Source organism: Elgaria multicarinata, chromosome 3 (assembly GCF_023053635.1).
Source record: "Elgaria multicarinata webbii isolate HBS135686 ecotype San Diego chromosome 3, rElgMul1.1.pri, whole genome shotgun sequence".
In the NCBI taxonomy this organism is placed as follows: Eukaryota; Metazoa; Chordata; class Lepidosauria; order Squamata; family Anguidae; genus Elgaria; species Elgaria multicarinata.
The window spans coordinates 134,008,692-134,024,448 of NC_086173.1; the positions used below are offsets into that span (position 1 = coordinate 134,008,692).

Here is a 15,757-nt window from a genome sequence, read left to right on the forward strand (position 1 = left end):
GGTCTGCACAATGGCTTTACATAAGGAACATTTGCCTCCCCAAAGACAATTTTGTATATGGCGTAGAAAAATGACTCCAACGACAAAACACTAGTGTTCAAAACATTATATACATTTGGTCCCAGTTCATGCAAGTTTATCTTGGTGTTCTGCCATCTTTGGTTCAAAAACATTCTTTTTTATTGTTTCTAATGGAAAATACGAATATTTGACATTTTAAGATTCAGAAATGTTATTGGTTACACTATACACAAAAACAGGGCATTACTGAGTATTTAAAACAAACATTCCAATTTATGTGATTGTATTTTCTGCATCTGGGTGTTTTGAATTGTTAAACACATTTCATTATGATGAATAGCAAAAAGAGGTATTGTAAAACATTTTGTACTCCCAAATGTATTGGAATTGAAGTTGGGGTCCAATCCCTGCCCCCCCCCCCCCCCCAAGTAAGGCATTTGTTATGCTTTTCTAGAAACCAGATGAGACTTAAACAGTAGGGGTCAGTTGAAGATATGAAACCACCAGGTAAAGTCTGTAAGTTCTGGAAACTGCAGCTGCCACTTACCACTGCAATCCTGGGATAGCTTAAGGATGTAATTACTGAATCAAAAGCATCTAAACAGTAGCCAGAGCTCTTGATGTCCAGAAAGTATATGGAAACACTTTTTTAAAAAAAGTTTGTACTTTACTATTAGTGTAGCTACAATATTAGATTGCCCCACTTGATATAAAGGGCAGATAAAGCAATAGTGGAAGAATAATTTCTCTTGTTGATGAAGCATCTAGATCTTAAAAATTTCAAACTCAAACAAGAAACAAAACAACTTTATATGAAAGGCAGTGTGAGGCTTTCACATCTTAAAAGTTTGAGTCAGATATTGCTCGTTTTATGCAGCCACAATATAACAATGGTCCAGTAAGTTTTATACACAGGTTCTTCCACAAAGAAATTCATACAAGTTTCTTCCTTTTTCACCTTACATAAATTGTGCATGCAGTAAAATTGATCCAAGCACAACATATGTGTATGGAGGGCTCCTCTCTTTGGAACTCCAAACATGTTAACAATTCTATGGTCAGGCATTAGGCCACAGGAATCAACAATCCGAGAGCAAGACCATTGAAAAACACAGCCTTGCCAGCCCTGAATCAATCTTTTCCATTGGTTTAGTTGCAACATTAGTCAAAAGAGAAATGTTTCAGTTTTGCCTGACAACCATGTATTTCAGAGACATTTCATTCCTTAAACTCAAAAAACTGGAATAAAGTGTTTTGCACTTATTATCATTAGTCATTTAAAACAATTTGCATTGCAAAATCGTCATTAAAAATAATGGAATCTCTAATACTTCTTAAGCTTTATTCTTTTAAAATAAAACACAGAAATCAAGACCAGGTTACTTGTCTTTAATCCTGGAATGCATAGGTAGAGACATACTTCCAAGAAAATACGGGTCATTTTACAACTTGTATATAGAATGTGGTGTTACAACTGTCAACTCAAAAGGGAAGGAATGGAGGAGAATGGTAACAATGCTAACACCAGTCCTAAAAATCACGCAAGGAGTTTTCCTTCTATAGGTAATTGCTGCATAAATAAGAGTCTACATCTTTGCTCATAAATACATCAAATCAAAGGAAAGACAGGAGTGAATGATATGCAACGATGACTTGAACATTTTTCTTCTGTAAAGTTGGTTCACACTGAAGTCATATTCAGTACGCATTCAGGCAAAGACTCATAGTGCTTGAAATATGGTGTTTCCTGGAATGGTTTCATCCCTTTGCTAGAAGAAAATAAAGCCTGGATAGCCCCCCCCCCCCACTTGCCAAAAAATGAGAACCGTTTTTCCATTCGTTTGTTTGTTTTAAATATATATCCATGTTAACGAAAGACTCTTTAAGACCCATAATTCTATTTAATAGCAAATACTATATATATTAAAGCACAAGGAACAGTTGAATATGGCATGCACAGAAAATCATGTCCATCTTGTTATACTATCTGCCCCCTGAATACTGTAATTCTGCATAGGTACACTGAAGGAATGTTTGTTTATGAGATGTTATCTATGCAGACTTGCAATTCTAGTGCAGGAAAAGGTTCCAGTTTGTAATCAGGAAAAGATCCAGATTTGTCAGAAATTTTACATGTGACTAAATTGGAGTTCTCTATTTTTCCATTTGAAAACAGAGTAGCCAAGGGGTACATTAAAATAAACTCCAAAATACTGCAAAATGGACATTCTTTAGCCCTAGTTAATATTAGTTTTGTTTTTGTGTATTATTACCTTGGTTAGATAGGAGGTAAAAGGGATTGCTTACATGTAGGGCACTGCCTCAAAGTACATATTTGAAAAGCACTAACATAGAGTCAAATAGTTTGGGAGAACTTTTGCCTCTGAAACCAAGCGAGTGCTATGAACTATCAGATGCATTTGTGTGTCAGACATCTTAGTATGTTACAGAACAGTTACTATCATCCCTCCACACTGGCTAGATAAGCCTTGAAGAACTTGCGATATTTTGCCGCACTTCAACTTTGCAGTCTGTGTATTGTGTATATCCACAGACTGAAAAGTTATGCTGGACAAGGCCAACTAATACCTCCAACTAAAAACAATGGGCAGCATGCATATTTATTCCTTTGCTTTAGCCAGGTAATCAGCCAGTTTGGTGATGCCTTCTTCTTGCTGTTCTAGGAGATCCAGGATGATGCCCATAGGAGTCTTCTTTAAGCCTACGCCTTCCATCTTGTTCTCAAATTTGTTCTTTATGTTCCGAAGCCTCAAGGAAGCATGAACAAACATCACTGGGGAAAAAGAAAGCCACATTTACTCATAAATATAGTCCATTTCATATCCAATTAGGGGGGTCCAATTCATCACAATGAATCCAGGAGAACATGTTGGCTGAAGGCCAGTAGTTCAACTAGCTTCACATTCTGTCCAGTGATACTGGCCAGATATATGCCTCTGGGAGACTCCTGGTCATAGTATGATGGCAACTCTGATGAATTACTTCATGGGTCAAGAGGTCTAAGGTAATTCATAATAGCCACAATCTTTTGGGTAACTTTATTCTGCATACCGAGGAAGACAGGACCGGTCTAAAAAGAAGGATTTTCTCAAATACTACTACTACTAATAATAATAATAATAGTAATAATAATTCTAACCTGACTCTCCATCCTGATCGAGACAGGGAACAACAACAAGTATAAAATACATAAAATATTAATCAAAACACAGTATACATTGTTAAAATTTCCTAAAGTTTTAGCATATTTAGTATTTTCCAGGCACTAGGCCATGCTGTACATGTGAACGTCTCCCTGCATTCTATAGCCTAGCCTCATGTTCAGCCCAAATAATGCAATTCTGGTTCAGTAGAGTGGCATGGGGGAGTCATGTATTTAGCCAAACATTCTACTAGCTGTGACACTAGTTTATAGGAAATGACTGCCAGGCTGCATCCTGGCCAAAAATGAAACCTATGCAGCCACAGTTACATGTTTATTGGTAAGCGCATCTACAGATTTCTCAGTTTAAGTGTAGCTAATGAGAAACTTCTCTACCAAGCATAACGTTAAAAGGTAAGTGAAATGGAAGCCGCTTCAAAGTGGACATGCTTCCATTTTTACTCTTAGTTTTTTTGGCATACAAGAAAAAAACAACAACTCACAGAACAGAGGAAATGTGATTCCAAACATGAACACCATGACACCTCCAAAAAAGGATATCACAAAGTAGCTCAACAATACAATGGTGATGACAAACGCAGCAGGATAGTGCTTCTTAAACTTGCGAACGAAGTCTTTGTTGTGGGATGCCCAGACAAATGCTGTGAATACCAGGATCACCACAGCAGCACCAAGAAGCATGCTCAGTGGATTCAGAAATCTGTAAAGACACAAGGTATGAATAGCAATTAATGTGGTAAAGTGGCCAAACTTCCAGTTTAATACACTAATTTACTTAGGAGTCTAGTTTCTTTTTATTCTTTGAGTAAAGGTTTCAAGTTGTTGTTTGTAAGCTGTTATATGTAATTAGTGAATGGCCCCAAAATATACCAAATCAGTCATCTGAACTCTGTGGTCTTCATTGTATGCCCAGTCCTCTGCACCTGTACCCCTTAAGGTCTGCTTGCCAATCTTTGCCAACTATCATTCTTTCAAATACCTTTCCAACATAAAGACATTGTAAAGGAATTTTCCTGTAGATCCAAGTGCCTTATCTATCTGGTGTCACTCAAACGGAAATTAAGGGTTGTTTGTTAGCAGCTTCTAAATTATTAGTTGTAAAATACTGGAAGATAACTGAATGATAACGTTACCACTAATACATCTTTGGTCAATTAAGACAGATGTTAAAAACATAGGGCTCATCTACACCAAGCAGGATATAGCACTATGAAAACAGTATGAAAGTATGCACATTTTGTATGTTTTTTAAATATGCACATTCTGTGTTCCCTTTTTTTAAAAATGTAAATATTTTGTTCACTTTTTTGCAAACTGCTTGTAAAATTTGGAAATGTATGGATTTTGGTGGTGAACTGTGTGCTGTATGTTTAGATTCAGGAAGTACAAATTTGGTAAGTTTGCATTGAAATGTGAACTGAATAAAATTCTCATTCATCCCTTGCTGTCACTCACCTCATCACAACCCAAGGGTTTTAAATAGACCTCAGCAGGATGTACACTACTGTTTTTAAAATGGTTTATAACAGTAGTGACAACTGTTGGGGTCCAGGACACACTCCATATACCATTTTCAAGCCATTTTCAAAGCGTCATATCCTGCTTGGTATAGATCTGGCCCAAGAAACGCCCCACACACATACACACACAGGAGGGACCAGAGACTTGGGGCTCATCTACACCAAGCAGGATATTCCACTATGAAAGCGATATATAAAAGGCAGGAGCCACACTACTGCTTTATAGTGGTATTGAAGCACACTGCAGGATCTACACTATGGAAGAGCACTGAGAACTGTTGGGGCCCATGACATATCTACATCAAGCAGGATATAACACTGTGAAAGTGGTATATGGCATGTGTCAATGGGCCCCAACAGTTGTCAGTGCACTTCAACATCACTATAAAGCAGTAGTGTGGCTTCTACCTTTTATGTACTGCTTTCATACCACTTTCATAGTGGAATATTCTGCTTGGTGTAGATGAGCCCATAGTGAAACTTCAATAATAATAACTTTAGAAGAGGCAACAAGAACTACTGGTCTTATCTTAAGATACTAGTCATACATTTTATTGATTTATTATATTTATACGTGGCCTTTTCTCCAGAGAGCAAAATATGGTGTACGTAGGATCCTCAGACAGCATTCCACCCAGGCATTGACAAGAGGTGCTTAGTTGCAGGTGGATGCTGTGTCTTCAGACTACACCCAGTTGCTATGGATGGAGCTATGAAAATAGATGAAGGCTATATTCTCAGTGGCTGGGTTCATGAGAGCAAAAAAGCAACCAAATAAAAGACAAAGAGCAAAGTGAAAAAGATTGGGGTGGGGAAGGGGACCAAGGGGAGTAACTAGCTCAACAAAATTGTGACAACTGAAGAGCTTAACAGCACACACACCCCAACCCCAACCAACCATGCAAGTCTGGCTCAGACGAAACTGCTTATTTAAGATTTATATAACCCCAGACTGGTGGGACACTTCCTGCTCTCATATGCATGTCCCAAGCACAAAACACATCACGCAAAACTACTAAGGCACACAGTGGAATGGCGCGCTGAACCACAAATTGAGCGCACAGTGGGTCATCTGTATACCACTCTGCTTTGAATTCTGCTTGGATCTGGGCAGTCAGCTGAGACTGGGGAAGAATGCGTCTGTACTTTTAAGCACCTAACGAACCCTTACCGGATGACTCCCCCAAAACCATGTTTCATAGTGTTGCCTTGGTATTGCATACAAACTTTCATGTACTGCTGTCAACCTACAATGAACTCTTGCAAGTTTTAGTCTCATTGTCAGCTTATATAATGACAATGATACAATTGAATTTAAAGAGTGAGAGACCCATCTTTCTTTCACAAGAGCTTAAAGTTAGTTGCCCACCTGCTGCTGTTGCTCAAATCAATTCCAGTGTGGTGTACTAAAACAAGCCAGATCTGCTTGCTGTTTGCAGCATCTGAGTCACTTCTGGTCAGCCACAGGCTATATTTAGAAAACTTTCTGAATGTTCTGCCTGGAAAAAGTGATCAGTAACCCCAGGAAGAAACATCAGTCCAACGTGTACATCACAGCAACAGAATTTTTCATTGGTGTTCAGAGAGGAATCCTCATTTTATAGAAGTAGTCTGGCACATTGCATTTGATAACAGAATTGATTTCTATAGCACAGCTGTAATTAGATTAGGCCCACCACTTAGGGCAGGCCTCACAGCCTGAATTTAACACAGCCCACAAGCCACATGGCAATCCATCAGGGGCTTAACAAACCTGTTGTTGGTGTCTCTCTGGAAATGCCAGGGGTGTAGTGCTTACGTGTCAAACGTCTGGCATGCTTCAACACATGGGTGTGTTCAGCTTGGTGGGTTACTAGTTGGACCAACTTCTAACTCAAAGCCTACCAAGGAATTTAGTTCAATATCCCTCCCCTCCAACCACACATAAATCTGCTTATCAAAGCCTGGGTTGTGGACCCAGTTCCCACTTGAAATGGGAGCTAGCTTGGTTGTTGACAGTGATTCAAGTCCTTGCTGAGCCATACAGGCAAGGAGGAGTCATAATCTCTCAGAGTAATCAACTTCACAGGATTATTTTGGGGAAGTGTTAAAGAAACACTAATGAGCAACTTTACAACTTCTAGTAGTTACCTAACGCTCCTGCTGGATTTGGCAGAAAGCACTCAGGGCAAGTTATATTCTATAACTTGTGTTAGGTCTCTTTACAATGAACCAATATTCATACAAAGTTCTATTTTTGTAAGTGAGCTGAATGGGACAAAAGCTTTGAAAACCAAGGTAAAGATGAAATTACATAAATGGGCTGTTAAAATTTATTTCCTTGATAGAAAGTGCCTAACTTCTTATATTGAATGTATTGCATTTGTGTTACTTAATTCTGATTAGCAAACACTAGATATTTTGTTAATGAACTTTGGAATTTGTTGTGAATGGCCATGAGTACCAGCACTTACAAGTAAGAGGTTAACAGGTTCAAAAAGCAGACAAAGTGAGAAAACACGATAACTGAAAGTTCTTCTCAGCCTACTAAAATCTATATTTAGGTCTCTAGGCTGCGACCATGAGGAAACTTGTTTAAAGTAACGTTGTTATTTGCATGCAGTGTGAAATATATCTCATCATTTTAACTGTCATATCTGTAATTCTTGATAAGTCGTGCTGCACATGAAATCCTAGAGATGCAGATTTACAAAGCTCCTGCTATATATGTTATTTAAATTGCTCAAGTATACTTTTTCATTAACATATTAAGCATTTCCTTTGGCTGATCTGGTTTCAATGTAAATCAATATAAGCATAAAGTCTTTCTTTTCTTTTTTTACGTTGAGGCTTAGTTTGGTCAATACTATTACTACTCTATTAAAACCCGTTAACCAGGCATTAAAGAAGCAAGATGCAAGATATTTAGAAATCAGTTTACCGGCACTCCGGAGATGTAAGTTTCACTGTATTCATAGTTCTGAAATTATAGCCTAACAAGACTTTTTCTTCATGTGCCTACATCAAGTTTCAATGCGTTTAGCTGGCAACTGGGATTTAACTAGAGAACAATACATTAAATGAAAGATTTTAAAAGTTAGTTTGGTTTATCATAGGAATGAGAACAAGACTATCACATCAATCGCTAAATCATATAAATGAACCTTTACTGTCAACATAGTTGCAATGTGTTTAGGTGTCAAGGGAGGCCATCTGTAGGCACAGGTCAGAAACAGATATTGCTCCTTGAACTATTGGGCCACAAAGACAACATTTATACCTGCCTACTTCCTGGCTTCAAACTCTAAGAATGTAAGAGCTATGCTGGATCAGACCAAGGGTCCATCTAGTCCAGCATTCTGTTCACACAGTGGCTAACTAGCTGCTGACCAGGAACCTACAACTCCCAGTTAAGCAAGGATCTATGGTATTCCTTTTCTGCAGAGCCACTGTGGTTAAGCCTTTTGAACAGAAAAAGCATGGCCTGAATAAAAGAATCCAGGTATCCACTTGCACTCACACAAGTCCTACTTCACAAAATTGTTTGAGGATTTAAAAGATTGAGAACGTTCTCCTTTTATTCTGAGCTGTTGTTGTATTCTGTTTATGGAATTATCCTGAAACTGTTTATGGAATTATCCAGAAACAAGTTACATGGACAATCATTTCAGACACAGAATATCACATGTATAAGTCTACAGCATCATTTCAAAGCATCATCCTGCAAGCATTGTTGCTATATCTGAATCTGCCCTAAGAGGGCAATCCTATGCATGTTTACTCATAAGTAATCTCCACTCTGTTCAACGTGACTTATCCTTAGGTTAAGTGTGCACCAGGTTGTATAGCACTAGCTCTCTCAAACCCTGGAAAAAACGGAAGTGAAGGACGGCCACCAGACCTATTCCTATGAAATTAGCAGTTGCCTGGCCTTCGCTTGTCAAGAACAAGAGGTGGCCACGATACAAAGTTGGTCAAGATCTGTGCATGCATATTACATTTTGAATTTCATCTGAATACAAGGTAATGTCCTAGGAAGTTCCTCTCTAACAGCAGGTGGTCAAATGTTGATACTACCTCAGTCAAAGTGATAAGACAAGTAATCCATCATGTCTGAAGGGTGCTCTCAAGTCCTCTAAGCTAGAGTCATTGGATACCACAGGTGGTATCAGAAGGAAGGTTAGTTATAGGATACACTCTAAATATAGCTCTTGTTAGAGAGATTTATTGAACATATCAGACACCAGTAGTATATGTCAGCCATCTAGAAGAATGGTAGCACTGTGGTAATTTGAGGTTGATGTTACTCAGACAACGTGCAAAAACAGAAACTTGGGAAGAAGGCAATTAGTTCTTATTGCTGAGGAATAGGTAGTGGTGGCAGAAATAACCAGGAGTTTAAAGTACCCAATATAAATAGATTGAGTGAAACTATCTTGGGAAGGTGCTGCATCCAGAAGAAAGCAGGTGGGACCAAGAGGAAAGAAGTGACCTACACGCAGACAATCTATGTGTTCTCCCTGTGTGAACAAGCCAATAGCCTGGCTTCCATTTTCCATTGGAATACTCACTTTCCAACAAACAGGAACACAGTATACTGTGAAAATCTCATATTCATACCCAAGCTTGTTGGGTGAATAGTAAGCAGGGAGTCTATATAATTCAAGTAGGCATAGTAAGCAACTTTACAGATGCCAGAATTAAGCACGCTCGTAAAAGCTGAATCCTTGTAATACAGTCTTCTTGGAAGAAGCCGTCTTAGTAAGAGGGATAAAGGAAGCTACCCATCAAACAAAAGCAAAGTCTTTAGTAAACTTATGCAGTTAGAAAGTTTCAGCTATCCGCCACTACCAGGTAAGTAACAGGTATGGCACAGGTATGGCATGCTTGATTCCCTGTCCAGTGCTCTTTTAGAAACTTCAGCTAGAGGACTGCCAATGTATGACACATTGGCCTGGTTCAGACAAAATGCTAAACAATGCTGCTTAACCACAAAATGGTTAAGGGAATGCATGCATTCTGTGGTTAAGCAGCATGGTTTAGCGTGTTTTCTGAACTAGGCCAGAGTAACAAACTTGCATTCTCCAACAAACTGGTGCCAAAGCTTAAAATAGTTTAATTTTAAAAAGTTTAGAGTAATCCAGGGAAGGGACAGAAAAACAGGACACCTGGTTCTGAGCTCACAAGGCAAGGCAGCTTGCCTCTTTAATTATGAAGGTGCCTTGACTGAAATATAGTCAAAATTGATATTCCAAAGTGTGGTGTGTAGTGGGTTGGAAAGTTGGACTGGGACTCAGGTTCTATTCCCTACTCAGCCGTGAAGCTCATGGGGTGATTTGGGCCAATCAATGACTCTCAGCCTAACCTACCTCACAGGGTTGTTGTGATGATAAAATGGGAGGAGAAGGAAAACCACGTAAGCTCTACTGGGTTTCTTGCAAGATGAAAAAGGTGGGATATAAATGTAATTATAAATAATAAAATAATAATAATAACAACAACAAGACTTTTCTATGATTTTTCTATAGCACTACTGTCAAGTCTTGAAAGGTTATAATTAGTTTGTAAACAATTCTCTCTTTGCAGATAGTGAGAATATTCCTAGAGCAGTTAGTTAACTAATGCCTTGGATAGAGAAGATAAAAAGCAGCACATTGCATTACTAAAAGTTGCCAGTAGAGAGCGCCAATTAAAGTTTTGTGATGAAAATGTGAAGCCACACAGAGCAGCAAGCATGTGAGTGAAAACATTAGGCTACAAACTTGCCATATGAAGGTTAATGCAGCCACCTGCTTGTGTCAAGACTAAAGATAATAGGATCTCCCAACCTTTCACGCATGCCATTTACGTCGTAGGGGTTCATATGAATGCCAGGATTTAGCAGAGAATTGATTGACTAAAGGGTATTGTAAAGAATGAAAGCTCTGGCGTGGGCTGGTCCATGAAGTCATGAAGAGTCGGAAATGATTGAACGAATAAACAACAACAAAAGAATGAATACAATGTAAGTAAGAAGGAATTTATAAGAGATGTAAACTACAGAAAAATTTGCAGAAGCAAAAGTGTTCCAGAAGCAAAAACAAAACTTTCTCTGACATCTATAATAAGAGTTTTACTGTTCATTGCCTTAAGTTATTTTACTTTATATACACAATATTATTTGTTTTAGGCAGGAATTTTAAGTACACCTGGGGCTTCAAAATTTACATTAAAGGTAGGAGTATTATCTGATGAATCCCATAACTGCATTAGTTGCAGTTATCTGTTCCTGTAAGAGAGTCAAATGGTGAAGATAACTTTGCCTATTTAGTAGCCTTCTTGTTCAAATAAAAGGACTAGGCTATAGCTGGCCACACACATGGCTACTATGCCTATTAATTATGAATTTCTGCAGATGCATAATCAGTAAAAAGGGATCTGTGGTACTTTTATGCACAATGGATAAAGAAGGCTACTACTACATGGAGTATTTTTTATACAAAGTAGCACTGTGGTGATTCCCACTATATTCCTATTGTCTATTGTTAATATTTATATTAATTAATTGATTTAGTTCTGCAGTTAGTATGGCAGAACTTGCATGTTAGACATGTCAGAACATTATTTACATTGCTCTTTCATTTTGAATTAATCCAGAATACATGCCATTCCTGCAAATTTAGTTCTCATAACTATTTATATATTTAGAGTAACCACTCCACCCTTTTGTATGTAGTCTCAGATTAATTTAGTTTGCACTGGCTGCCAACCATGGCATTTTTCAATGAATCACCCAATGAATATTTAGCAGGCTTCAGACTTATGCAAAGTATTCCACAAACACTCCTTTCACCAAGCTTCTAATGACTCCAATCCCCTCCCCAAACACCATTTTGTTTCTATCAACTCCAGTTATTTTACATTTCTTTGAATTGTTTATAGCTAGACAGTATATAACAGCTTTCCCCAGCCTGGCACTTTCCAGATGTGTTGGAGAAGTCCCATCATCCACAGTCATCATGGGTAACCTGGCTGGGGATAAAGAAGCTGTAGTGCAACCCACATGGAGGGCGTCAGGTTGGGGAAGGCTGTCATATAAATTATATTTTGAGAAATTATCACCTCTTTTCCACAGTGGTTTATACATTCGCTCTTAAGATAGATAACTAATTAGTATTTTATGTATTTTATACTTGCTGTTGTTCCCCACCTCGATCCAATCGGGGGGGGGGGCAGGTAAGAAATAAATTATTATTACTGTTGCTGTTGTCAGAAACGTGAGTTAAAAAGAAGTTGAGTGGTGTCGGCAAGCAGGGATTTGATCGCTGGTCTTCTCTTTAGCTTGGGATCCTACCACTTAAACATGAGCCTGTTCAGTACTACAACTTTTATATCCCATTTCAGATATGCACACAAATTACATGGATCATAGCTTCAGCCTGCTAAACCTTAGGGGTGCTACAGAACCAAAAACCATCTGATATATTATACAGCACCATTAGGTATATATGTTATAGGTACTCCAAGGAGCTTACAGTCTAAAACTGGATACTGGAAAACAGAGGAAGCAGAGGGAAGAGATGGCAAGGTAACAGGGAAAAATATGCAGTTATTTTCCTAGCATAAGAGCAGGATTATTTGAAGGAACAGAAAACCTTCAAATGGTTGAGGGTGGTGGAGCAGGAGAAGTAAAAATCATGGATGGGAATGTATCAAGATGTAAGAGGAGAGAGATAAGGGAGTAAGGCAAATGGAAGGCTTTGAAGGTAAGGGCAAAGATATTGGGCATGACTGAGGTGTGGAGAGTAAGTTAGCGTACAGATTTAAGGAGGGGCGTCACATGATCAGAACAAAGGGAGGTGAATGATTTTGATAGCGGAGTGTTGGATAGATGTGAAGGAATCAAGATGAGATAATGAATTACCAGAAAGGAAAAGACAGCAGTAGTCTCTTGATGAAAGATGACCTGGTATGGACCAGGTTTTCTGCTGAGAGAGAGAAGGGATGGGCTATATTCCTGCAAGGTTGTGAAGCATGAACCAACACCAACATGGCAATGAATAGAATATGGGGTGCGGGAGAGAGAGGGTGTGTGTGAAAAGATGAAGCCATAGTCACATGCCTGTATAACAGGGTAGATGGTTAAAGTGTCAATGGATAAGGATAGTATATCAGATGAAGGTGACTTAGGAAGAAAGATGAGAAACCTGGTCATGGACCTATTGAATTTGAGAATAAGTATTTAAGCAAAGATGCTGGAGAGAAAACTGGAGATGTAGTTAGGATTTTCTAAGCTGAACAAGAGGAAACTAGGTTGCCTGCATGATGGGAGGCTATATTTGACTTACTCACATCATAATAGCTCTGGTTCTCATTTACTGCTAGCTGTACATTTTGTCAGAAGGACCCAGAAAGATAATTTATCCATGAAGGAGCAGTAACCATAGTACAAGTAACTATAGAAATAGTGATGCTAGTTCAGTGATGGTTCTCTGTGTTATTCCATCCAATTATCCTATGATGACATAGAAGAATGGACACAACACTTCATCAATATTGGCAGACACTGGCCTACCACCTCTCCTGACCAGTGTGCAGATACACTTCCTCTTCCTGAAGCTCATTTCTGCAAGGAGAAAGTCACTGGCATCCAGAGGACCCCAACGACAAGACATTCGAACCCACAATCTCCAGGAATGTTTTGCTATTCATGCTGCAGCAAAAGGGTCAAATTGCTAGAGGAAGCAAAGGTCTTAGGACTATTTTGTATAGTGAACGGAAAGCTATTACAAGGAGTTTCTATCTTTCTGTACAGTTTTTCACACTTCTGACTTTCTAGCTCCCCCCACCCCACTCAAAAAGCAGGTGATTTGAATACAAGCTGAACTATTTTGCCATTGCTGCAGTTTTTAAATGCACTTTTAATTGTAATCTCTTAAATGCTTTATCTAAGCCGTGGGAGGTGGGGGGCATGCAGTTCATAGGCCGTGGGTTGTGCACCCCTGATCAAAAGAGACTTTCGCTGGCATGAGGAAATTTAGTCATAATGAGATTTCACCAATGATAATAGGAAAAATTAAGACAAAGCATTTGTACCAGGTCTCTTTATAATCCAAGTCCTGTAAAGATTGAAGATTCAGTTGATTTCACCTTTACCTTGATAGGAATAAACTCCTTTAAAAGAAAAAATCAAGTCTCAGGCTGCAATTCTATGATCACTTACCTAACAGTAAGTCTCACTGAACTCAATGGGACTCACTTCTGAATAGTGAGGATTGTGCTGTCAACCTCTGAGATATAGCAACTATGTTTCTACCACACATACCCACCAAGGTTGTCACAAGGAGTGCTCAGTTTTATAGAAGATTCCAGCCCTCATGAGTGTGCAGTCAGTGTCCTAAATTTAGAAGCCAATTGCTGAGTCACTAGAACCCCAAATCTGGAGCATTTTCAAGTCATAATTTTAAAGCGTGTCATATGAGTGTGGGGCTGACTGTTTTACTAGTTTCATATGGTAAAGCCATAGTAAGTGTTGCGCCATTTTGTAAGTCACTTTCCATTCACGTCTGCCAGATATGTGAGGAAGGAGCTGGTTACTAAAGATGAAATGCCACATGAGGCAGTGAAAGAAAAATGACTCATGTAAAGAAATTGCAGCCTAAGTTGAGATACAAGTTCCTTCATTTTAGGGCTGAAATACAATTTTGTGCCCAACCTAACAGTTATCAAGACTCTCCAAAAACTCATGAATATCTAACGAATTCACTCCTGGCACACAGCTAGGGAAGCTTTATATATGCTTTTTAAAGCCAAAATGACTTAGGTGTTTTAGGAAATTATTTTTCAGATTTCTTTACTACGTGGATATAATCTATAGAGCAGACTACTGTGGAAGAGTATTTTAAAGCATTTTTTAGTAGACCAGAACTACAGAAGTACTTCATATTTCATTAGTTACTCCCTCTTTTGACCATCCTATCACACCCCAAAGGAAACTGAATAGTTTGCTTGGGCAGAAAATGAGAAATATTTTCCTTTCACACAAGTACAGTTGCAAAGACACCCATTTTTATAATCAAAGGTTATCTGGGAATCTTTATTACTTTCAGAATATTCACTATATTCAAGACACATCATAGAACTCCACAGATGCCTAAACTTTGTTCTTCTAGAAGCCTTCACCTCAAATAAATCATGTTCCAAAACTGGAGTGAGTTTTAAAATTCCCCTTTCAAAGCTGTATTCAACAGAGTATATACACAGGACTGTCTTTTCTTTTCTTTTAAGAAAATGGAAACCGAGTCTGGTAGCTACCTTTAGCAAGTCACACTGAAGTTACAAACAGGCATATAAAACACTGGCTCTATTTGGCTAAGGCAACAACACTGTGCACTCTCTTGAGAGGAAGCTCCACTTACTTCAATTTAGGATTGTTCTAGGCAAGGCATTTAAGTCAGACCCTGATGATTTGCTACAGTCTTTCCACAATGATACTCCCTCCATCTTAAAACCAGATATTGAAGCAATGCCAATCATAAGCCCCAAATCCACATGCAGAGAAGGAGAAACATGGAGACCAATACCACAATCCTATGCATGTCTAGTTAGAAGAATCTCACAGGATTACAGCCTAAAAAGAAAGCGATTTGCAAGTAGTAGTCACCTCCCCATCTCCCCCCCGCCGACTCCCCAAAGCTTAAAAAGACTAGAAATACCACCCTTCTAAAGTACACGTCGACATATTTTGCGAGTCCGATATTTTGAAGGCCAAACCTGGCCGCTATATTCAAGATTGCCTTCGAGCTGCTGGCATCAGGAGGAAAAGGAAGCATTACGACCCGCTCCATCTTTGCTGAGAACCCGGACACGCTTACCCCACTATGGAGATCACCGCGGTAGCCACCACTAGGTAGTTGGTCTGGTAATAGAGCAAATTGCTGACCACCCTGTTGTTCCATTTGGAAATGTCTTTAAAATCCGGCAAGGCAAAGCGGTCGTGGCCTGGAATAAAATCGTCCCAGGATCTCAGGGGTGCTACTTGCACGTCCATTGCGCCGCTCCCATCCGGAATCCT

The 15,757-nt window shown here is 38.9% G+C and overlaps 1 protein-coding gene across 1 annotated transcript; it reads right to left on the bottom strand.

The window, feature by feature from the left end:
* Positions 1-1,376: 1,376 nt before the first annotated feature.
* Positions 1,377-15,757, bottom strand: ARL6IP5 (ADP ribosylation factor like GTPase 6 interacting protein 5). The gene is made up of 3 exons (XM_063122029.1): positions 15,558-15,757; positions 3,688-3,905; positions 1,377-2,815 (listed from the first exon to the last, which is right to left on the bottom strand). The coding sequence occupies exons 1-3, from the start codon at positions 15,731-15,733 to the stop codon at positions 2,643-2,645; spliced, it is 567 nt and encodes a 188-aa protein (XP_062978099.1). The 5' UTR covers positions 15,734-15,757; the 3' UTR covers positions 1,377-2,642.